Source organism: Ixodes scapularis, unplaced genomic scaffold (assembly GCF_016920785.2).
Source record: "Ixodes scapularis isolate PalLabHiFi unplaced genomic scaffold, ASM1692078v2 ptg000292l_1__unscaffolded, whole genome shotgun sequence".
Classification (NCBI taxonomy): Eukaryota; Metazoa; Arthropoda; class Arachnida; order Ixodida; family Ixodidae; genus Ixodes; species Ixodes scapularis.
This window is the reverse complement of record NW_024609951.1, coordinates 75754-100459: the sequence shown is the minus strand read 5'-3', so window position 1 is coordinate 100459 and position 24706 is coordinate 75754. Positions and strand designations below refer to the sequence as shown.

The 24706-nt window shown below is 49.2% G+C and overlaps 1 protein-coding gene across 1 annotated transcript in view; it reads left to right on the top strand.

The window, feature by feature from the left end:
• Nucleotides 1–23912, top strand: part of LOC115332033 — a 156840-nt gene extending 132928 nt beyond the window's left edge. The window contains exon 2 of the mRNA XM_040217489.1: nt 23813–23912. Within this exon, the coding sequence (XP_040073423.1) occupies nt 23813–23912 (100 nt within the window). The remainder of the gene's footprint in view (nt 1–23812) is intronic.
• The last annotated feature ends 794 nt before the right edge of the window (nt 23913–24706 follow it).

Genomic DNA, 24706 nt, shown 5'->3' with positions numbered 1-24706 from the left:
GCTAGGAGGCGCTAGGTACTGCCCAATTCATGTTCTACAAAAAATAATTTGATTTCCTCAGGCCACTATTGCGCTTGGGGATCTTCTACTATACAGACATTATGTTTATGAGAAGCGTCAGGTGAACATACATTGAGCATTACACAAATATCAATACAACGGAACACCACACTAACCCGAACACTACAGCCGTGCTCTGAGTTTCCGCCTTTTATACTGGTCGTTTTGAACGGACGGAATTTCTCGGTGATTGAATAAGCAATAAAAAATATTCCCAGCATGTTTATTTTTTTCCAGCAATGTCATACATCAGAGAGTATTTTGAATGACTCAGGGTATGAATCCCTTATTAAAAAGCAAATGCTCGATCATGCCGTAATTATCTGAAAGCCAATAAATCAAGCCGCTCCAATGCGGTTCGAAGCCATGAGTTTGTTTCCCCGCACGGCACATCGTAACCTGTATTTCTCTTGTAGTGTTCGTTTTTCTATTTGTGCTGTTCGCGCAAAGCTGCAATTGCCGTCTTGAATTAATCTCTGTAGAGCAGATATTCACTCAGCTGGAAGTGATGCTTCACGGGCTGAGAAATTGCTTTTCGATCAACTTGAATGCAGTCAAAGCCTCGACTTGTGTACGGAGCTACGCCGTGGCGAGCCCGAAAACTTCTAGCGCTCATCCCAGCCCGCCGCTTGGAGGGCAGTTTCTCCAGGAACCGTAGTGTATTTAAACAACAAAATAAAGGGTAGCTTTTTTTTCGATTTTACCTACTATTGCTTTTTAATGCTAAAATTCCACACTGCAAATATACGTACTTTGCGTCACGATTTCGCACTGTTGTCCTTGCCCCAGAGCACAATCGCTCAGGGGTCGAGACAACCGACAGTCACATTGGCCCCTGTACGATAGGAGCTTGTACTGTTCAGACCAGCGTTCCAACATGACTATCCGCACATTGATCGATTTCACGTAATCACTCAAGTGGTATTAAACTTTTTTAATGTAAAGCGGAATGTCAACCTGCGACACCCCGCCCCCTCCGATCACGGCCCGACCAGCGGCATCAATGCCCGACAGTTAACGATCTCATCTTGTTGCTACACCACTGATAAGCGAACACACGGTCACATCGGCGATAATTCCAGTCTTCTGTTCACAACCCACGACACTGCCATCACGATGTTGCAGCTATGTTGCTGACACGCACAATACAGAACCACGTTGAACGCCGGTTGCACTCGGCATCGGATAACAACCGAACTCAGCACGGAAGGTACCCAGGCAGACGGCAGCAAAACCTGCCTGTGTTGGACGCAGATCCTGCGGTATCCATAACGTCGAAAACGATGACACAGTTCCGCGTGGTTTCGCTTCTGTAGTTCCGTGCTGCGTAAGTCCCGCAATCTGGAGACGGCCATCCTACCCAGTGCACGTGGCGCTTCTGGCACTGCTCCAGAACTTCGCTGTTTCTAGCGGCTTCGTTTGCTGGTTTGATAAAATTAGCGATGAAAACGTCAATGCAACCGAAATGTTCTGCACGTTTAGACTAGAAGACGGAATTACAGGGGGCCTTCGCTGCCGCGGAGGCTCAATCGACATAACAGCTATTTATTAAACAACGTGCGCGACTTGCTTGAAAAACAAAACCGAAAGAAGATGAGTCGGGAGGGCGAAAGCTTTCTCCCGTCTGCCTGGGTGAGAAAAACGTTTCGATCCTGCCCTTTCTCGTGTCCGCTTGGGGGCGCGTTAGTAGGGAGGAAGACGCGCTGTTGCTACTTCTTTCCTCCATTTTTTCTTAGAGTGCACTTATTGATACGACACAACATAAAAGCGCAATATACAGGGGGGCGCAAATTAATTTTATCATACGTAGTTACAGAAATGAAACGGAACTATAGTCCCGTTTCATTTCACCAGCACCCCCATTCATATATGAAGGGGTTGCTGGTGATGACAATGTCCAAACAATACTTTGACGAGAAGGCAACCTTTATCGATAAGCAGAATTCCCTCGGTGCTTTGTTACATCTTTCTTTACGCGCGCTTGTTTTTGTGGCGGTAACAGCGGACTTGCTGAAAGAGAGACCCGGGCCGGCTGCGGGCGAAATCCTCGGGCCGGATTTAGACCGCAGGCCGGTGTTTGAATGCCCCTGGCCTACAGGAGGAAAGGAGGGAGGGCAGTTGCGGAAGGCAAGAGAACAATCACCCCGGTTGTTGTCAAGGTGATATTTAGGCCGCCTTCTCACGACTTAGCCCCAAAAAGGTAATCAGCACTGTCTGAAATGCGCTCTTCAGTATCCTGCTGCATTCCTGCGTTGCAGACACGGCCGTGGTTTGTAGTCGTAAACGGCCGGAATGGGTCCATGACAATTTTTGGGTGATAACGATTTTTTTCTCCGGAGTACTCCGTGAAATTCATATGACGTGTTTGCTAGACACATTTAAAAAAAAAAAAGAAAACAAAACTGCTCTTCGTTTAAAGGATGACGTCTCGGTCGACACCAAAGTACCGGTTGATGACGTTAGACATGAAAGCGTACCGCTAGCGCTAACGTCAGGCCACCGCAGACCCGCGTTTTCCCCTCCCGCTGCGTGGCCAGCTGTTCGGCTGGCTTCCTAGCTCCGATGACGCAGTAGCTATAGAGCCACATGTCACGTCGCAGGCAATGGGTATCCAGGTGCCGTTTCGCGGCTACAGACGGTTAGACAATGGCGGCTTCGCTCCACAGGACAGTTAATGATTTCGTATAAATAAAAAAAACGACCACTGAGATATTTCCTTCGCATGCCGGTTCGGCGGCTTTCAGTGCGTTTCAGAAGCAAACCAAGCTTGTGGAAGGATGAACGGAACAATGGTCCCCGCAGGGGCACCTGTGAAAGGAGGTGTTTGCTGAGTTTAGTCACCAGCGACCCTGAGCCTTGCGGGTTCGCCGGCCCACGTCTGGCTGTGCGTGGCTTTCCCGTGTCCGACGAAAAGGGCAACTTGGACCATGACCAAATAATACTTTGACGAGAAGGCAACCCTTATCGATAGGCAGAATTCTCTCGGTTCTTTATTACATCTTTCTTTCCGCGCGCTTGTTTTTGTGGCGATAACAGCAGAGCTGCTGAAAGAGAGACCCGGGCCGGCTGCGGGCGAAATCCTCGGGACGGATTTTGTCCTCAGGCCGGTGTTTGAATGCCCCGGGCCTACAGGAGGAAAGTAGAAGGGGGGGGGGGGGGCAATTGCGGAAGGCGTGAGGACAGTCACCCCGGTCGTTATCAAGGTGATTCAGAAAGCAATAAATAACTGTACATCATTAGTGCAGTTCATTCAATGGAACTAAGAAAACCTTTTCGCGAAGCTCAAAGTCATCAACGCATTTTTTGTTCTTACGGGCGGGCTTCATTTTATCTGCGGTGTACAGCTCGACATGACATCCACTCTTCCCTTAAAACATTCCTCCTTCACGTCGTACACATGGTCAGATTTGTTAAGGCGTTTTTTCTTTGTCATATTGGTACCATGAAAGAAGCTCTTTGGATTCGCAACCAGCTTAAAACTCGCCCTAATCAGAACGGGGCCATTACGTCGACATTGCTTCCCGATGATTTTGCGCCGGCTACCGCTAGGCTGCGGTATAGACGCATGTGCAGACGCTTCACGTCACGCGAACGTGGTCCCTTGGAAACTGCGCACATGCCCACACCAAGTGAGGGCTTCTTTGTAAACAGCGCGTTTGCCTATAGATCATGTCAACCCTACCAAAAAAAGGGGTAGCGGACATTTCATCGAACGCCGTTTTCGTACGCCGTTTATCGAATGAATGGACATTTCATCAAACGCCATTTCATCGAACGCCGTTTCATCGAATCGCTAAGTGCCGTTTCATCGAATTTCTCTGTATTGAGTTCTGGGGCACAACAGTGCTTTATAAATGTTTTGCCTTACATTTCTTAAGACTAAGGTAGTCACTTGTGAAACTGTCTTTAGGGTGGAGCCAAATTACTAAAAATAAAAACCATTGGTATAAAAACAAATGGGTATCCGACTTACTGAAAAGTTTTACTCATGTACCTGTCAGGAAACATGACACTGGAGGTAAAGGACCGACACTTAAAAAAACTTTTGAATGTCTGTGTCGTTTTTCTTTTTTTACCGGCTATCGGGGGTTTCGGTAATGTGCCATTCACACCAGCTCACTTGCACACTTACGCTTTGTTGAAGGTTTATTCACGAGAAGCATTTAACTGCCAGGGCAGCACGCTTATAATAAAACGATACTCTGCCAGGAGGGCACACGAAATAAAATATAATGATACTCTGATTATCAGCTTTATGCTAAGATTGAACGTTTCTGCTTTTTTTTTTAATTTTCAAACTCTACAGAGTCAAAAGCTGCAGAAAGTGTCAGCCAACATGGTTTCGGGCTACACCTGGACAGGAACGACCTCCCCTTCACACTCAACTTTATTACCGACCCTTTTGCCTATGAATCGTCTTCAGGACGCTTTCTTAGGAAGGCCAACCCGCACCAGACAATAGTAAAGCCCTGGGTGTACTCTGTCACCCAAGAAGACAGAACCCTTTCGGATCCTCACATAACCCAAGGTTACAGGTACACGCTGTCAAACAATAAAACACTAACCGCTTCCCAGAAAGCACATCGTGCTTTCTGTTGTTTTTTTTTGTCTTATTTTTAATTGTTTCATGTGACATGGAGAGGGGTCATTGTTTCATGGAGGCTTTCTTTTCGAAGCAGGACATGTTCACAATGGAACTTGTATCGTCACTGCATACTGTTATTTAAGAAAAGGGAGAATTAGATGACGTTGTGTATAAAAATCAAAATAAATTGCAAAAATATTGCAGGTTGTAACAGCGTTCGATGAAAAGGCGTTCGATGAAACGGCGTTCGATGAAACGGCGTTCGATGAAACGGCGTTCGATGAAACGGTGTTCGATGAAACGGCTTCGATGAAACGGCGTTCGATGAGACGGCGTTCGACGAAATGCCCGGACCCACAAAAAAAGACACCTCTAAATCACTCCGAAAAGAACAATCCAGCTTACATTCAGCCTGGAAATATTAGGGAGAGGGACCCACGCAGCACAGAGCTCTGCGCCAAAATTTGGCAACTGTTTGGGAGTTTTGAGCCTTGAAACACCCGAAAGAAAATTAGAGCCGAATTTGACCATTTTTGTAAAGATTCAAGGTGTTTTGGCCCGAATTTGCCAAAGTGCCAAAGTTAGATTCACTGTCTGGTAGTTCGGCTGTTATAAATCCTCTTTTGGCCAAAATCGACAATCGAGCGCGACAATTAGGCGTACTGGCTGGTAGTATATGACTGTCATCTGTAATATTTCGGCCCAAGTTGCCAAACAAATGCCAAAGTTAGGCATTGCTTCTTGATATTGGGCTGTCATTTGGCAGCTATTGGACAAAGTCAGCAAACAAGAGGCAGAAGTAAGCTGGCTGCCTGGGAATTCGGCTGATGAGGTATTGGATGTACGCGGGTAGTTTGCAATTTAAGTAAATGGAAATAAAACGTTATTTTGCTCAAAACTTTTTATTTTGGGCGTCTTCGATTTTTTCAAGCCAAAGGTGGACTGAATGTTTTGCCGCGGCTGGGCCAGGCTTTGAAAACGCAGATTGCTGCGAATTGTTGTAGCTGCGTATAGGTAGACAACCCAATATTGGCACGCATCGTAAAGCGTGTTTCACATGCAGCGATTTAGGCCCTAGAGCGGCGCGATTTCTGCCGTCGCGGCGCTCGTGCCGCTCAACCGCTGGTGCTCGCAAGAGCGCCGGGACGGCAGAAATCGCGCCGCCCTAGGGCCAAAACCGTTGCATGTGAAACACGCTTAAAACTGGTTCGACGTTACCGAAACTACTGCCATCAACCAAACGCTACGCGTGACTGATGTGAGTATGTCTCCTCAAGAGATACCACTATTAGGCGGCGCATTAGAAAAGCGAGCGTATCTCTGTGCGTGTCTTGAATTGTGATTGAGCACTGTGAAATTCTAGCGATAACAAAAAGCGAAAACTACCGGGGCTCTGTGATACCGCTCCAGCTTCACACTTGGGGGAACTATGATGAAATATCGGTGGCGACGATTTTTTAAACATTTATTTGAAGCTTTTCGCAGCATCAACCCAGGCACCCCTTTCTCTCGCAGTCTTTCGCCCCTAACCATAGGTGACATTCCAAGCCTCAGCTACGAAAAGAAAACCTTGGAGTACAGCCAAAGCTACAGGTGAGAGAGTCAGGGGAGAGAGTTTATGTCAACCTGTTCAAAGGAGGGAAAGTGGGAATGAGAGAAGAGCTGGCGATTCCCCCGTTCCTCTTTTCCCTCCTTTTGAACAGGGGGCGATAACGCTCTCTCATATAGCTTTGGTTGTGCTGCACGATTGTTTTTTATAAGTTGTCTTCGCTTTTCTCAGAATAATATACAGTGAGTCAAAAATGCATGGAGATGGAGCTTAGCTGCATTGTTCATGCCGGTTCGACCTCGCCTTTTGCTAAACCTCTACACCTGGTTTTGTTTCTTCGTGTGGCTGTCAGAGAGCGCGACAGCCGCTTTTAGCAAATCAGAAAGGTGGAGCGAAACCCGTGACCTCTTTCCGTAGGCAGCGTGGGACAAAAACGTTTGGTCGAAAACTTGTCATGGGACTCTCTCTGTCGCCCTGATGGGACCTCTGGGGCTCTTGTTTACGCCGTTTGCCGAGTTACAAAAATAGGCGAGCCCCGTAGGTCCGGTTTCCGAAATCAGTTTTGTTAACTTATCTAGCGTGTTTTCAGTCGTCCCAACGAAAATTCAATCTTTTGCAAAGTCCTAGCGACTTTTTGGGGACTTTTTTTGCAGTTAGTGAAGTTGCGTCGCTGAAGCTGCTTGGACGTGTAGTTGCTAAAGCTCATAAATGGATAATTCACGTCTTTAAAAAAAATCGGTTAGTGGATAGCTTTTTGGCGGCTTCCAGCGGAGAGGTTTCAACTTTCAACCTCATAGTTTACTTTTAGTGGAGGGGGAGGGTAGAAAAAAATAACAGTTGTCGTTGATGAGGATGAGGGAGATGCTAGGTAATGTTTGTTGACGCAGAAACGAGGACATTTTGAAACCCCGAAACTCTTTGTACCAATTCCTTGTACTAGAATTACGAGAAGATTTATAAACGAGCAGTTCTGTTCGGTAAGAATGAAGCAGATCTTATCTACTGAGGATGGAGATGTTCAAAGTTGTAGCTTTGGTGTGTTCGTAAGGCATGATGATTAAAACGTACAGCGTAAACAGAGGTGACAGAATAGAAAGAACACATGATCGATTGTGTTCTCTCTTCTGTCCCGTCTGTTTACGCTCTGCGATTTAATCAAAATGTAGATGTATACAAAAGGGGTATGAGGTTAATGCAGTCTTCCGTTGTTATATTTTTGAACTAGGATCCTCTTGCCAACGCCTTAAGTCACTAAAGGCTAACTCAAAGTGTCGACCAGCTGCTTGGGAATGGGACGGCCGGTGTCGACTTTTCACATGGCTCGTCACCGAAAAAGTAATTAAAATATTTTTTTCAGGTAATAAAAATATATTAACGCGTCTTTTTCAGACAAAGATAAATAAAATAATAAATTCCTAAACAAAAGTTTCCATCATAATCATTTCGTAGTTTTGGCCTAAAACTGGCGACTTTTAGGCCACCTCCTCACGACCCCCCCCCCCCCCCCCCCCCAAAGGTATCAGCACTGTCTGAAAGGCGCTCTTCAGTGTTCTGTTGCATTCGTGCGTTGCAGACGCGGCCGTGATTTGTAGTCGTAAACGGCCGGAATACGTCCATGACAAGTTTTGGGTGATAACGATTATTTTCCCCGGAGTCCGTGGAATTCATCTGATGTGTTTGTTAGACGCGCTTCAAGAAAAACTGCTCTTCACCTAAAGGACGACGTCTAGGTCGACATTAAAGTACAGGTTGACGACATTAGACATGAAAGCGTACCGTTAGCCCTAACGTGAAGCCAGCGCAAACCCACGTCCTCCCCTCCCGCTGCGCCACCAGCTGTTCGGCTGGCTTCCTAGCTCCGTTTACGCAGTTGCTATAGAGCCAAATGTGACGTTGCAGGCCATGGGTATCCAGGTGCCGTTTCGCGGTTACAGACGGGAAGAGACAATGGCGGCTTCGTTCCGCGGGACAGTTAATGCTTTCGTACAAATAAAACGAGCATTGAGATATGCTCGGCGGCCTTCAGTGCGTCTCAGAAACGAACCAAGCTTGTGGAAGGATGAACGGAACAATGGTCGCCGCAGGGGGCACCTGTGAAAGCAGGTGTTTGGTGAGTTTCGTCATCAAGGAGCCCGAGCCTTGCGGGTTCGCCCGCCCACGTCTGATTGTGCGTGGCTTTCCTGTGTCCGAGGAAAACGGCATCCTGGTGGTTGAGTCGAGCCCAGGGTAGGTTTGGCCCCTTCGGGGGGACCCGGGTGCGGCAATACACCACTTCTGCCCCCGCTTCTCGTAGACGGGAGTCCCGGTAAAGTCCGGCCAGGATGATTGAGTCTAGTGGCCCTTTTTTCTACAATCGCCTCCGATCATTCACTTTCACCTTTCTTGTTTCTTTCGCTTCTCCCTCATTTCTCTTACGGTGTATTCGCACGAGAGATCTTTATCTCCGGAGAAAGGCACCAGGAGGACAAAGCAGTGGAGAAAATCCAAGCGAGCATTCGCACGACGGAGTGGCATGTAGTTGAGTCGCCGCAGTCTTTCTTTTCGCAAACCTGTTGGCGACTTTTACGGGCTCATTGAACAAAAGGCAGGAAAAAATAATTAAAGAAAAGACACCCCAGAGTTCAAGCCTGCTGGCGACTTTCGGGGACTCATCCAACAAAAAGGCAGGCAAAAAATAATAAAGAAAAGGCACCCCACACTTTAAAGCTGTACCTGATTACCCCTCCCCAAAAGCAGGGGGACAAAAGAGGGGGCCCGACCGCTCCGACGGATACCGACAGGACGGCGAATATTCTGTAGGCCTGTCACAGATTCTCCTCGGGCACCCGCGAGCATGCCGCGAGCTCGGGGGATCAGCGAACATCCGTGACGCGGAGCACGTGACCTCAAAACTCGATGACGTTTATTCTCCTCGGGAAAAAACTCCGTCGTGCGAATACACCATTACTCGGCCCCCGTTGGCGGCGAAGGTTAACCTTGGGTGGCAATAGACCTCTGTCTTGACCCACACTTGGGTATAGTTTCCCGGCAGTCCTGTTAGAGTAACGTTTCCCGCAAAGTACTTCTTGTTATGGTGCGTTACCTAACCCCTTGTTGGGCTCTATGGTGGGCGGTGCACCGCGGAGCCCAAATATGTGTCACCTTTCATGGCTCGCTCTAAGATCAAAACCACCGGTTCTGGACGTGTCTCTAAAAGCCAGCGTCCTGAACTCCATGTCATTGCTAACAATCTTAAAGACGAAATATTCCCGAGATTCTCGGTCATTCACGCCGAAAACTAAGACCAATTAACCTCTTGCCAAACTGTCACCCTTTGTGGCTCAAAAGATCGTAGACAGTAACATTCGTGTAGAATACAAAGCAACAAAACTACATTCCGGAGACTTACGCGTTGAGGTGGTAAGAAAGTCGCAGAGCTGGACGCTTTTGCAAGTGACATCTCTTGGTGATCTGCAGGTCACAGTGATTAATTACAAAACGCTGAACACGGTTCGTGGGGCCATCTTGGAAGATGATCGCCTTTCGACCAGTTAGGATGACATTTTGGAAGGCCTACACGTTAGTAGTGCAAAACTATTGATAGTACTATCGATAGTACCGATAGTCGCCAGAAATCTGACTACCGATAGTAAAAGAATTACCGGTAGTACACTCGATAGTCGACTATCGAAAAACGATCGATAGTAATGTCGGTAGTCGAATATCGGAAAACTATCGATAGTACTATCTATAGTCCGCTATGGAAAAAGCTATTGATAGTACAATCGAAAACTATCAATAGTATTATCGATAGTCGACTATCGAAAAACTATTTGTAGTACTATCGATAGTGAACTATCGAAAAACTATCGATAATACTATCGATAGTTCTGCGACACTATCGATAGTTTTTTCAAAACTATCGATAGTATCGATAGTCCATTTATCGATAGTTTTGCATCACTACTACGAGCATCTAAAGTGGTTTCAGCCTAACGCCTAACTTTCAAACGTGAGGGCACTGAAGTCAAGACCAAACACTTCATTTTGACATCTGAGCGTCGCACGCTTCCGGTGCTTGTCAAAGCTGGCAACTTTAACTGTCGCGTGCGACCGTATCTCCCTATCCCACAGCAGTGCTTCCGAGGCCAGCGTTTAAGTCATGGGTCGCGCAGCCGTCGGGGGAAGGAGACGTGTGCTAAGTGTGGGAGCCACCATCATGTTGCCGACATTTGTGAGAACGAGGTTTGCTGTACAATCTGCAAAGGTCCACATCCAGCATACCCTCGCACCTACCCCTTATGGCAGAGGGAGAAAGATATTTTGACGTTAAGGGCGAAACATAATGTATCTTACCCTGAGGCAAAACAAAGGTTTTCCTTCATCTCAAAGCGTGTGGGATTTCCCTTGCTGCTACCCGTCTCGGAGAATGACACAGCACACCGGTTCAACAACACCTACACATTTAATGAGCGCTATCGCCTGCGCCGCGATCCCAACAGCCCCCGCGCATCCGTTACGACGGCCTTTTATCAGCGGCGGAGCGCCGCTCGCGTGGCCAGTTGCCCTTGGCCCCCTCGTGGTCAAGATGACCAGTTATGATTGTCGGAGGGGCAGCCTGGGCCAACCGCTTGGAATCGCCAGGTTTCCCACACATCTCCCCCCTTCCAAAAACGAAAACAGAGGACGTCTTTGATGGTCTTCGGGGGGGCCTTCCTTCTGGGTCAGCAAGGGTCTTCTCAGATGAGCGAGCACGGGTCCGACGTCAGTACTTCCGGACAGTACCGATGAAGCTGGGGGGGGGGGGGGGGGTCTGATGATGGGAGCTGCGTCGCCACTGTCTGGCACGAGGAACTAGAAATTAAAAACAACATGAGGCCATGGCGCGGTAGGAACAAGTAGCCGCGCACACGAAAGATGCCTGCCCCATTGTGCATGCGGGAGCGCGGACCCCTTTTCTTCTCCCCCCCACCCAAAAAAAAAAAAACAGCGAAGAGGGTATGAACATAATGCACTTAGAGCTCGTGCTACTCCCGGTCGTCTTCACCGCCGTCTCAAGTTGTACCGCGGTAGAGACGGTGTGGAATCTTCCGAGAGGTGGTCCGGATAGTCGTCATCTGGAACCTGCGACACATCTACCTCCTCGGGTTCATAGAAATCTTTTAGGTCGGCGATATGAATAAACCCGCACACTTCACCAGATTCACAATGCACCAGCTCATAAGATTGGTTGGAGAGCTTCCTACTAAGACGGTAGGGGCCATCCCAACTCTTTGCTAAAGAGGCCGTGAAGCCTCTAGCAGCATCACTCAGCGGATGAGTTCGCCTCAGTACCAGATCTCCTAGCTTGAACTGCAGATTTCGCCTCCCCTTGTTGTACTGGTTTGCCTGCTGCAGTCTCGAGACGTCGAGGCTCTCTCGAGCTTCACGCAGGTTCTCCGTGAAGCGATTCCGGAGATCTGCGAACTGTGTGGCTGTGCGCTGCATGCTTGCAGGATCCGTGCAAAGGAGGCCGTTTCCCAGGGGAAACACGAGCTCTTTCCCAAAGTTAAGTTGGGCCGGAGTAAAACCCGTGGACCGGTTGATTGTTGTGCGGGTAGCGAATGCGATTTCTGTTAATTTCGCGTCCCAGTCTTTGTGTCGCTCTGTGTGCCATGCAAGCATCTGCTTCAGGTTACGGTTCACTCTTTCCGTGATATTCGCCTGTGGATGGTATGGCGAAGTCCGTTTGTGCCGTATGCCTAGCACCTTAGACGCATGCACGAACACCTTGCTTACAAAATAAGAAGCGTTGTCTGTAATAAGCGTTGCGGCAAAGCTAAAGTGCGCGAACGTCTCGAGAAGACAGTCCCAGATTTTCCTAGAGTCTAGTTTGCGCAATGGAAACATTTCGACCGATTTTGTGAAATGGTCGGTCACTATTAGCAAATACTGATTGCCGCGTGGACTACGGGGAAAGGGACCGACAACGTCGCAGGCAATACACTCCCAGGGGTACTTGCTTTCGACCGACTGCATTAAACCTGGTGGTTGGCCAACTCGGGGTTTTGCCTTCTGACAAACCGGGCAGCTACGTGCGTACCTCATCACATCCTGCCTCATACCTGGCCACGTTGCAATTTGGGACAACTTTTCGTAAGTTTTGCTCCCACTGCTGTGGCCTGCCAAGGCGGGATCATGCATATACCTTATAAATGACTTACGCAGTTTACGTGGTATTAGACACCGGAATGGCGGGCCGCTGGACCCATCGTCCGCCTGGGGGATGTATCGCAGCAGGAGGCCGTCGCTGCTGAGCAGGTATGAGTCCAAGTCTCTGGGATTCCCAGCGTCGACTGAGTTTTCTTCTGCCAGCTGGTGCATCACCTTCTGACAAAGTCCATTGGACAGCTGGGCCGCTTGGAGCTCCTCTCTGCTCACCAGGGTTCCCCACCGCGACTCTGGTGTGATGGGCGCCGCATTGGCCAGTGCCACCAAGTCGGGATCCACCTGCATCTCCTCCCCGAGAAGTGGAGCACGGGACAACGCATCTGCAACGTGGTTAGCCACTCCACGCTTGTACTCGATTGTGTATTTGTAGCACTGGAGCGAAAGGGCCCATCGAGCGAGTCGTCCTGCAGGGTTTTGAAGCCCTTTGAGCCACGAGAGAGCCATGTGGTCAGTTTGAATGCTAAACGAAGCGCCGTCAAGGTACACGTCAAACTTCTTAAGCGCAAAAATAATTGCCAGGCACTCTTTTTTGGTTCTTGAGTAGTTTCGCTCCGCTCCGGTTAACGTATGACTGGCGAAAGCTACGGGACGAAGAACGCTGTCATGTTCCTGCACAAGGACTGCTCCTAATCCGTAATCGCTTGCGTCGGTCTGCAAGACGAACGGACGATTCAAGTCGGGCAGGTGTAAACACGCGTTTTCAGTCACAGCCCTTGAAAGACACGCGAATGCGGTTTGCTGCTCTTGCCCCCAGCACCATTTCGTTTTTTTGCGGAGCAATCGATTCAGAGGTTCAGTTATCTCAGCGCATTGCGGAATAAAATGTCTATAAAACGCAATCATCTCGAGATATCTCTGTATGCTTTTGACATCATAAGGGGGTGGGTACTCCGTTATTGCGCGCAGCTTATCTTCATTCGGCCGCAGCGTTCCGTCATCCACAACAAATCCGAGAAGGTTGATTACAGGCGATGCCAACTAGACTTTATCTGGATGAATCGTAAGGCCGGCTTGACGCATTCGTTCGAGTATGATCTGAAGGTGCACGAGATGCTCCTCGAATGTTCGGGAAAAGACCACTACGTCATCCATGTACGCCATCGCAAACTCGTACTTCGCGTCACCGAGGACAACGTCCATTAGGCGTTGAAAGCTGGCGGGAGAGTTGGACCAAAGGGAAGGTGAGTGAATTCGAACAACCCCCTATGACAAATGAATGCGGTCTTCTTTACATCAGCCGGATGAACTTCGATTTGAAGAAATACGCGGCTGCAATCGAGGGTTGTGAAAACAGTCGCGTTTCCAAGGGCATACATTAATGAGGAAATACTAGGAAACGGGTAACTGTCTCTGACTGACACTTCATTTAGGCGCCTGTAATCAACACAAAGCCTTGCTGTGCCGTCCTTCTTTGGAGCAAGGACCACCGGGGAAGCCCACGGGCTTTTTGACTGACGTACTGCGCCTGTGTCGATCATTTTCAATAGCGCCGCATCAAGAAGTTCGCGCTTGTGAGCACTTATGGGTCTCGGATTGCACCTCCGCGGAGGTGGATCCTTGGTTTCAATGCGGTGCTGTAGGAGATCGGTTTTCACAGGTCTTTCCGTGAACATCGGCGAGAAGGGTTCCAGCAGTTGCTGAAGCTCCTTCTGTTTGTCTTCACCGCAACACTTTTGCACGGCTTTGAGCACGCTGTCTGGAAGTAAAGGCATCTGCCCGGCAAAGTTTAACGGGAACGCTTGGCCGCGAATACAATCCTGCTGTCTGGTAAACGGCGTTAATTTCGTTTCGCCACCCAACCAATATCCAGCTTGGGCGAAGTCGAGCAAAACCCGCTCCGCTGCAATAAAATGTCTACCCAGGATCATGGGCACCGGCAGTTCCGGGAGGTATACGAACCGCTGTCTTCGTTTTCTACCATGAAAGGAAATTCGTAACCTGACTGCGCCGGCAGCAGGCACTACGGACCCCGATGCTACTTGCAATTTCACGTTTGCTGACCGAAGATGTATTTTTCTCTTGTTACATTCCGCAAATGCAGCATCCCCAATAAGCGATATGTTTGCTCCATTATCTAAAAGAGCGGCTAATGGTGTACCTAGTACATTCACAGTCATACGAGGTTCAAGAGACTTGGGTGTAGATTCGATTCTACTCACAGCTGGGATGAGCACTGTCGGTTCCTCGTTTAGTGAGGTTGTTCCTACCCCCGTCGACTGGTGCGAGTCCATTAGCGGCCGGCCATCCAGAGCGACCATCCTTGGTGTTGAGAACTTCAAAGCGGCTCTGACGCTGGGGATCTGGACGGTCTTTGGCTGAAAGGGAATCGCATTAGGGTCCAACTCAAATGCAGTTGTTCCAGGTAGCGTAGGACCGGGAACAGTGGAAGCTGTACGCCTGGGGATCAGCGCAAAGGCAGACGCGCCGGGAGTCTCATGACCGAGAATGTTGTTAGCTGGCCGCTCGGGTGTCACTGCAACAGCAGGCACGCCGGGAGTCTCAAGACCGCGAACGGTGTGAGCTGGGCGCCCGGGTGTCGGTGTGAAAGCCGACACGCCGGGAGTCTCATGACGGGGAGTGTTGTGAGCTGGCCGCCCGGGTGTCACTGCAACAGCAGGCACGCCGGAAGTCTCTAGACCGCGAACGGTGTGAGCTGGGCGCCCGGGTGTCGGTGTGAAAGCCGACACGCCGGGAGTCTCACGACGAAGAGTGTTATGAGCTAGCCGCCCGGGTGTCTGTGCGAAAGCAGACTCGCCGGGAGTCTCAAGACCGCGAACGGTGTGAGCTGGGCGCCCGGGTGTCGGTGTGAAAGCCGACACGCCGGAAGTCTCATGACGGATAGTGCTGTGAGCTGGCTGCCCGGGTGTCACTGCAACAGCAGGCACGCCGGGAGTCTCAAGACCGCGAACGGTGTGAGCTGGGCGCCCGGGTGTCGATGTGAAAGCCGACAGGCCGGGAGTCTCACGAGGAAGAGTGAAAGTGTTATGAGCTGGCCGCCCGGTTGTCAACGCGAGAGCAGACACGCTGGGAGTCTCAAGACCGCGAACGGTGTGAGCTGGGCGCCCGGGTGTCGACGCGGAAGGCGACACGCCGGGAGTCTCATAACGAAAAGTGTTGTGAGCTGGCCGCCCGGTTGTCGATGCGAGAGCAGACACGCCAGGAGTCTCAAGACCGCGAACGGTGTGAGCTGGGCGCCCGGGTGTCCATGCAAAATCGGACACGCTGGGAGTCTCACAACGAAGAAGAAAAGTGTTATGAGCTGGCCGCCCGGTTCTCGATGCGCCAGCAGACATGCCGGGAGTCTCAAGACCGCGAACGGTGTGAGCTGGGCGCCCGGGTGTCAAAGCGAACGCCGACACGCCGGGAGGCTCATGACGGAAAGTGTTGTGAGCTGGCCGCCCGGTTGTCGATGCGACAGCAGACACGCCGGGAGTCTCAACACCGCGAACGGTGTGAGCTGGGCGCCCGGGTGTCCATGCAAAATCGGACACGCCGGGAGTCTCACAACGGAGAGTGTTATCTGAAAGAAAAAGTGGTCGAGGGCCACTGAGGGTCGCTAGAAAAGCGTCTGTCCCCGGAGCCCGTGCCAGCCTCCGGGAGGCCCGAAGGCGGCCGCGACGGCTCGATCTCGTGGATTGTGTTTTCGACGCGGCCGGCGGAGAGTAGTAATTTCTTACCACCGCCGGCCGGAGCCGTTTCCCTGTGTCTGAGGCGGCCGCTGCCGTTCGCTGCAGTCCCGGCGTATGTGTCCTGGCTGGTCGCATCGAAAACAACGGGGCGTCACCCGCCCGTCGGCTTCGTGCGGTGTCCCGCTCTTTTTTGCCTCTCCCAAGCTCCGCGTTACCGGTCCAGAGGACAGGAACTCATCTTGACCAATGGAGGGGCTGTAGCGTTGTGAATGCGTGCCTTCGTAACCGCTGCACCTCCGTGATTTGTATGCACGAGGATCTGGGGTTCGGGGGACGGGGGCCTGAATGCAGTCGTCTTGTTCGCTCTCGACTCTATGCGCACGTGCGTTTCCAGACCACGCAAATGATGGTTCCAGAGTCATGTTCTGCGGTGGAGGGGGTCGGTATCTTAGTTCCGCGAGAATGTCGGCCTGGATGGTGATCGCCTCCCGTGCCATCTCGTCTAAATTCGTAAAGGTACGTCCCCTGAGATGGAGATGGAAACATGGGTGGCTTTGGCGGATGGCGCGTTGCACTTTCTCTGCGTCCAGTGCCGCGGCGTCGGCGAGATCGTACAGGCCCTGGAGAGCCCTTACAAGCTCAATAAGTGACTCTTCCGGGCGCTGTGTGCGCGCGCGCAGCTCGTCCTTAATCAGCACGCTGTAATCCGGATGCAGGAACGGCGTCCTAAATCGTGCCTCAAAATCTGACATACTTGTGAATTTAGTTTGTCTTTGTCTCCACAGTGCTGCACTGTCTGTCAGTGCAACCGGCAAAAGGCGGGTGAGGATGGTTTTGTCGTCAATTCCCGACGCAGCTTGGTAGTCCCGCAGTTCTGAGACGAACATCGCGACTGACTTTCTATTTGCGTACCCCGAAAAAACCGGAACGCTACGCGAGAGCCTTAGGAAGTCCCTGGGGGGCGTGCTTCCAGCAGGAGTGGGTCTTGAGGGCATCATCTGCTTTCGTTGTATGTTAAGAAGCATGGTCATGACCACTCTTAGTTCTGCTAGACCACCCTCTAATGAAGCGCCTGCCGGGACTGAGACTGCAGGCTTAGCTTCTGGATTTATGTTGCTGGCGGCGTTATCTGCGAGTGCACCGAGCGTCGAAAGGTCGTCCTCACTCACGTTTCTGTCGGCGTCCTCTGTAAACGGCATCGTGTTGTAGTGGAGACTTCCGCAGGTCGATGAACTTAGGCTTGCGAAGAAACGCCGCCTCAACTGTGGGCAAACTCAGGAACGCAAAATTGACTATGTAAAACGTAAGAAGGAACCCAGTTTGCTGCCATCCTCCCAGACAAGCAGCATATCACGTCTGGGCGCCAGTGTGGGATTTCCCTTGCTGCTACCCGTCTCGGAGAATGACACAGAACACCGGTTCTACAACACGTAAACATTTAATGAGCGCTATCGCCTGAGCCGCGATCCCAACAGCCCCCGCGCATCCGCTGCGACGGCCTCTTATCAGCGGCGGAGCGCCGCTCGCGTGGCCAGTTGCCCTTGGCCCCCTCGTGGTCAAGATGACCACTTAGGGGCAGCCTAGGCCAACCGCTTGGAATCGCCAGGTTGCCCACAAGCGCTCATACTTTGATGCGGTGCGCAGGGGCCCTGCGCCGTACATGGAATCTAGGGCCAGCCAGTTTTCAATAAAAGACTTGGTGGGCCCTCCTCAGTACCCAAACCTAACCGTGGGGAAGCCGTGTGCCCCAGCTGACACTGGGAGCACACGCGCTTCCTTTGCCTTCCAGGGAAAGCTGTCGGCTGAACAGCCGGCCCGTTCTAGTGGGTCCTCTCCACGGGATGAGGAGCGAGGCCATCGCTCTAAATGACTGAACGCAGACCAACAGACTAAGGAGCAGCATGGCTTATCTGCTGCTTCCATTTCGAGAAACCTGGGAAACACAGCTGTGGGTGACGCTCGACCCAGCGCGTCAAAGCCGCCTTCGGCTGTTCCGTTCGGGGAAAAAGGCTCGTACCGCGGGCTTCGGACCACGCGGATAGCGGCAAAACTGCTCCTGTATAACAGTTTTCACAAGAAGCAGCCAATCCTGCTAACCCTTCTGGCCCTTCATCGGAACAAGAAGAAATAGAATGGCAAGCACCTAAGCAAAATGAGAAAGAAAAAAGACCTGCAATCCCTCCTCCTTAAGGCATAGCAATGTGACTAGTGCAAGAAAAAGGCCTAATCTTAACAGTTTAATCAAGGCTTTACATCTCTAATTTACATATCGGTTACAATCATTAGTATTGTTCAGTGAAACTGTAGACGACTATTATGTAATTATGATGATATTGTCTGCTGGAAGAACATCATCCCATAGCCTTATGCTTTCAGGAAACTCGCCTGAAGCAGACTCCTTATAATTTTCTGAAACCTTCTCACGCGTTTAAATACGACAGGCCTTGCACAACTCACGCTTTTGGAGGTGTTGCAGTCATCATCCCCACGTCACTGGCGTGTGTTAAAGTTTCACTTTATATTCAGCTGGAAGCAGTCGCTGCCCAAATTTTGAGTGACCGGTTGATCACAGTTTGTTCGCTATATATCACCCACATACTCTCTCCGGTGTGAGGAGCTTGAAACACTCGTGATACCGCTTCCTCCGCCTTTTCTCGTACTGGGTGGCCTGAATGCCCACAATCCCCTTTGGGGAAATACCCGGCGTGATACTCGTGGAGAAGTAATTGAACGGTATCTTCTTTCTGTGGGCCTCTGTCTCTTGAAGAGTAAAGAAGCCACTCATTATAGTTCCACCACACATACGTTCATATCCATATACCTCTCAATCGAACAAGCTGCCGTTCTTTCACTATTTACATGGAGGGTTATTACAAGCCCATATCGCAGTGGTAACTATCCCATGGTGTTAGAGCGTACCCTTCCAGCAGCAGTGCGTTCCCAACGTGCCCCACGATAGAAACTTAATGAGGCCGATTAGGCTCGTTTTGAGCAGTCTACATTGCTTGCTCGTACATCACTCGACGAAGTCACAATAGACGATATGAATGAACTTCTGAGCAAACGCATCCTTGCTACAGCAATTGTCTATACAAATGACATCGTCTCGTCTTCCAAAACGGCCGAAGCCTTGGTGGAACAACGAATGTAGAAGAATACGAAAATCGAAATGAAGCATGGGGTAGGTTTCGCTGCTACCCCAAACAGATTAATTCCATAGAGTTCGAAAAGACGAAAGACCGAGCTAGATACCTACGAAGGCAATCCAAACGCACGAGTTTTCAAGCATATCCCTCCTCAATAAATAACAGCGTAACGACAAAAGAGCTATGATGATAGAATCCACAAAGTAAGCGGTATATATCAAGCATTCTTTGTTCCTCAGTTAACGAAAAATGGGCTACGCTCAGAAAGCCTAAATGAGCAGGTAGATGTCTTAGGAGAGTATTTTGAATTCGTATTCAGTTCGGAACACTATTCAGCTACTTTCCAGCAGTACGAGGTACCAGCTGAAAAGAAGGCCATCAAAACAACGGCAGGCGAAAGGGAGCTAAATAACACCGATTCCACACCAACTGCACTTCAAATGGTTCTCCTTAATTCTAAGCCTTCAGCAGTGGGGCCAGATGGCATTAACTTTCACATGCTTATGCACCTTCACCCCTCTGCTTTGAAGTGTGTTCTATTTCTTCGTAACCATGTGTGGCAAAGGGTTTGCTGCCCCTTGCATTAAACAATGCTCATATTATTCGCATTTTAAAGCCTGGCAAAGATCCTTCTGAAGTGTCTAGTTACAGGCCCATTACCTTGACTAGCTTTCTTCGAAAGACTGGTCAACAAGAGGTCATTGTATATATTAGCTTGATAGGTTTCAATGTGGTTTTCGATCTACCAGGTCAAATATAGACTATTTAGTACGACTCGAAACCACCGTCTGTTATGCCTTTGTAAATCGACAGTTCTGTATATCTGTTCTCTTTGACTTGAATAAGGCATATGACACTACCTGGCGTCGTGGAATTCTCATTGATTTATATGCCTTTGGCATTCGTGGTCAAATGCTTGCTGATACTAAAGACTAATTAAAACACCGTACCTTTTAAGTTAAACTAGGAACCATGCTCTCTGAAGAATAACTGCAAGAGGATAGTGCCCCTCTGGGTGGTGTGCTTAGTGTTCCCTTTTTTGGAGTCAAAATTATTTTTCTTACACGTGTTATTCCGAAATCGGTCCAGTATTCCTTGTATGTAGATCACATTCAGATTTCTGTGTCGGCTTGCAATCTTTCTGTTTGTGAACGTTGGGTGCCCGTAGCAATTAATCACATGGTAAATTGGGCAGCCAGAAATAGATTGAAATCGTCTACTGAGAAGGCAGCTTTTGTTACTTTTTTCACGGAAGCAGGGAGTGATACCGAAACCATCGTTGACTATTTATTGCCAACCAGTCCAGAAAAAAACAACTCATAAGGTTTTATGCCCTACGTTTGACCAGAAATTGACCTTCATTTGTCATATAAAAAAATTGAACAAGAGTTGCCAAAAGTCATCAAATGTCCTGGAGGTTCTGTCCCATAAGTCATGGGTATCTAACCGCTTGTGCCTTTTGCACATCTACCACTCACTTGTTCGGTTCAGCCTCGACATGGGATGCATTGTTTATGAATCGGCAAGAGTGTCTGCCCTGAAAATGTTGGATCCTGTTCACCACGCAGGCATACGGCTTGCCTCGGGAGCCTTCCAAACGCCTCCTATTCATAGTCTTCATCATGAAGCAAATGAATTTTCGCTGCAAAACAGAAGGGCAAATGAGGGACTCATGTACTTGCTGAGGATCTGTTCGATTCGAACACATCCATCTAGGGAGGCTATCGAGCGGCCTCGCTTTGCAAAGATTTTCGAGAACATTCCCCCACTTTCAACAAAAAATAAGAAAATAGCAGAGCGAATAAGCATCGATACGAACCTCGGCGTAGCCCAGTAATTCAATAAGATTGCCACCTGGGAACATGTCCTCATTGACTGTGACCTCTCACTAACAAAACGTAATAAAGGGGAAACAGCATGTGAGGTGCTCAAACAAGAATTTTCTGAACTACAAATAAATACTCTTGTTTCAACAGCTTCTGAAGGAACTTCTGGTAGTCATCCTTGCTTACGTTAAAGCAACATTTATTTACAATATTCACAAGCAACAAAGCAGTTCGATCTGACGTGGCAATATCAGCTCTTTCGAGGCACGAGCTCCCCGGCCACGAGTTCCTTTGCAAAACGTATCTGCCCCACTTCCTCATCTTCGATCTTTGATTGTTGGTACATAACCTCCACAGAATTGGTGTTACGCCATTCTAATTTTTTTTTGTTATTTCTATGGATACAGAAGCTGAATTGGTCTTTTCAGAAGTACGCCCTTGTTTGAGCACACTGTACGTGCACAGAAAATCTTTTCAACTCTTCCCATCTTCCAGAGCAAACGTGGAAGCTGTTCCTTTAGAAGGACAAGCCGGCTCACGTCCATGCATGACGATTGTCGCTTTTTTTCTTTCTAAGGCAGATCGAAGCTCTCTCAGATATTCTGATCTTCATGTTTCCCAGCATCTGTTGAGGAACGGTTTCCTTGGTTTCCTTATCTGGCGAAGCACCTCCGGCGACAACCCGAAGTCTTCTCTCTTTCAGCTTGTCTAACTGCTGTCAGTCGTCGTCCCGTGAGAAAAATCGCCGGTGTGAGCGGCTGGTTTTCGTGGAGCTCATTGTAAACGAACTTAATGGGGCGTGAATTTAGCGCGACCTCAATTTAACAAAAGAGTCTGGACAATTCTTTTCCGTCAATATTTTTTTACCGCTAACTTTTTTTAGACGCACCTTCACGAATCGGACCAGTCACTTGTAGAATCCTCCCCACCAAGGCGCACACTCGACAATAAAACGCCACTCAATGGTCGCATTAACGAAGGGGTTCACCTCTTCCGAGTGTCGAAGGTTCTTCTAAAAACCTTTCAGGTCTCTGCAGGCTCTCTTGAAGGTTAGTGCGTTGTCTTAGTAGGCAGTGTGGCACAGTCCCCTCCGTCACACAAAAATACGGAAGGCCAGAATAAAACTTCTCGTCGAAATGTCTGATACGTGCTCTAAGTGGACCACCCGCGTCACTGCATAAGTGGACAGCGTGATATACGACTTACGGGTCACCTTTTCAGCGTACATGTAGAGCGGCCCTGCAAACTCTACACCGACTACCTCGAAAGGTTCAGCCTGCGTCGTTCTTGTACACGGTAAAGGTTCCGCTGAAACACTTGCCGGAGTAGCACTAAATCGCTGGCACGTTACACATGCGCAGCACCTTCTTCACCAGCTCGCGGCCCCGAAGGATCCAATACCTCTCGTGGAGCTGGAATAGAGTGTTTCTCACTCCTGCGTGTAGCGTCGTCCGGTGAGTGTTGATCTCAAGTGGCGTGGAATATCGATGCTTTTCGGTACTACAATGGTGTTTTCTCCATCATATGCCAAGTTGTTCGACCGGAGTCGACCTCTTGTGCGAAGCACTCCCTCCTGGTCGATAAAAGTATTGAAGTTTTTTATTGGAGTATTAGATGGGGTCTTGGTCCTGTTGGTCGTGCGTCGAAGCTCGGCGGCAAACGCCCATCGGTTTGCCCTTTTAGCCAGTATTTTCGCGCTTCTTGGATTTCCTCCGCAGTCAGCGGCCCCGATCGTTTTTTCATTGACTGGACTTTGTGAAGGAATCGAAACATCCACGCTCTTGTTTGTTTGTGCCTTGAAGCCGAGCTGAATGTGGTGACGTCGAGCAAAGATGCAGATGGTTTAGAAATAATGTGTAAAATGTCAGCTCTCGCTCCCCTCTCCTCGGCCTTATCTCGAGGTGGTTCATCGCGGTTCTCCCTGGGCCATTTTTTAGCCGGGAGTGTCAACCAACTGGTCCCCGAGCAACAGAGTGGAGCGGAGACCAATCCAGAGGCGGCCAGACATCGTAACGTGAGGTCGGCGGGGTTTTCCTTTCCTGACAATTGGTGCCAATCCAAGCTTTGACAGTTCTTCTTTGGCATTCGAGCAACTTTGTTGTCTTCCAACCATACGTCCGGCCTGCAGTGAAGGCTGACTTCTTACGTCCCATTTGTCTCGGCGTTCTAGGTTTTGCAGTTTCGCATGACGTTGTTTTCCGGAGGATCGTCTACCAACGCGTCGATGACACCCATGTTCTCAAGTTCCCAGAATTGCTTTAGGCTTGGCAGGGGTTCAGGCTCTTGCCCCAGCGTTCTCAGCGCGACAATCTGGGAGCAACTAATAACCACGGAGCTTGACACCGTTCGTCCCTGAACCGCCCATCCGAATGCAGTCTCTCACTCTCAGAAAAAAAGGTGTATTATTACACCCCTTGTCCCATATAATACACCCCAAAACTTCCATTCGACGTACAGTGCCCCATAATCGAACAGGCGTCCCCAAAGTTTACGAGGGGCTTGATAGCCGTGTGGTACAACGTAATAAGATAGCTGATGTACGTATTATTGACTGAAAAAAAAAAATTATCGGAGTTTTCTTGGCCGTACTGCAAAAGCTCCGTGTTTTCTTTCTTTGGTCTTTGATACGTACTTTAGCAATTTAATAAGTTATATCGTACCGTTATCAAGCCCCTGGTAAAAGTTTCTGCCGTCTGTTCGACTATAGGGCGCTGTACGTCGAAATGAAGTTTTGGGGTGTATTATATGGGACAAAAGGGTGTAAGGTGATACCCTTTTTTTAGAGTGTACTGCAGCCAAGCTTCCTCTCAGTCGGTGAATCTTTGCAGTGATATACCCCCAGTAGTGATCCTAGCCAAGCAGGACGTCGTCGCCGCAATGTTCCAGTCCTGTCATGTCGTCTCCTACTGGGTAACCGAGCTCCTTTGACGCCATGATGATGGATTTGTCTGGGCTCGTTAGATTTTTTTCGCAGATGGTACGTATTTCTAGGGCGCTGATCTCATATGATTTGTTGTACCGTTGGTCCCGCAAAGTCACCTGCACCCTGCGGAATGTACGCGCGGTGCTTTCACCTCCGAACACGCCGAACGTGGGAGTCTCCGTCCAGAGTTGTTTGCAACCGATTCTCCGAGACAGCTCCTCCGTAATGAAGGAGCGTTGACTGCCCCTGTCAAAAAAAATTCCAGCTAGTCTTCTTTTGTTTTTGTTCTCGACCCTTGGGATCACCGTCTGCAAGAACACTGCTGGCTTGCTGTTCTTTCCATTTACGTAAATAATATGTTTAATAATATTAAGATGCTTATTATTTGACAAGGAAAAATGTACACAATCAGGTCTGCCAAAGGCACATCGGGCTTGTCTGGCTGCGCCTGGCAGTCAGTGAAACGAAACTGCACAGATATAGTCAGCAAAAAATGAAACAGAAACAAAACATAGCATTCATTAAACAATATTAAAAACTAATACTTCTCAAGGCTTTTTTAAGCTTGTATTTTGTTTTTATATTATGCATTTCACAAGGAAGTTCGTCGAAGATTTCTGGCACGTAATACTTAAGAGTTCGTTTTCCAAATTTTGTTGAGCATCGAGGTATAGAGTAAGGGTATTTGGGTCTAAGATAACGCGACGGAATGTACGGGGTTTTAAGTTAACTAGCCCAATACTGCCTATGAACAATAGTTTCTATCAGAAGTGAGCTAAAGTTAGGAAAGCCCAATATT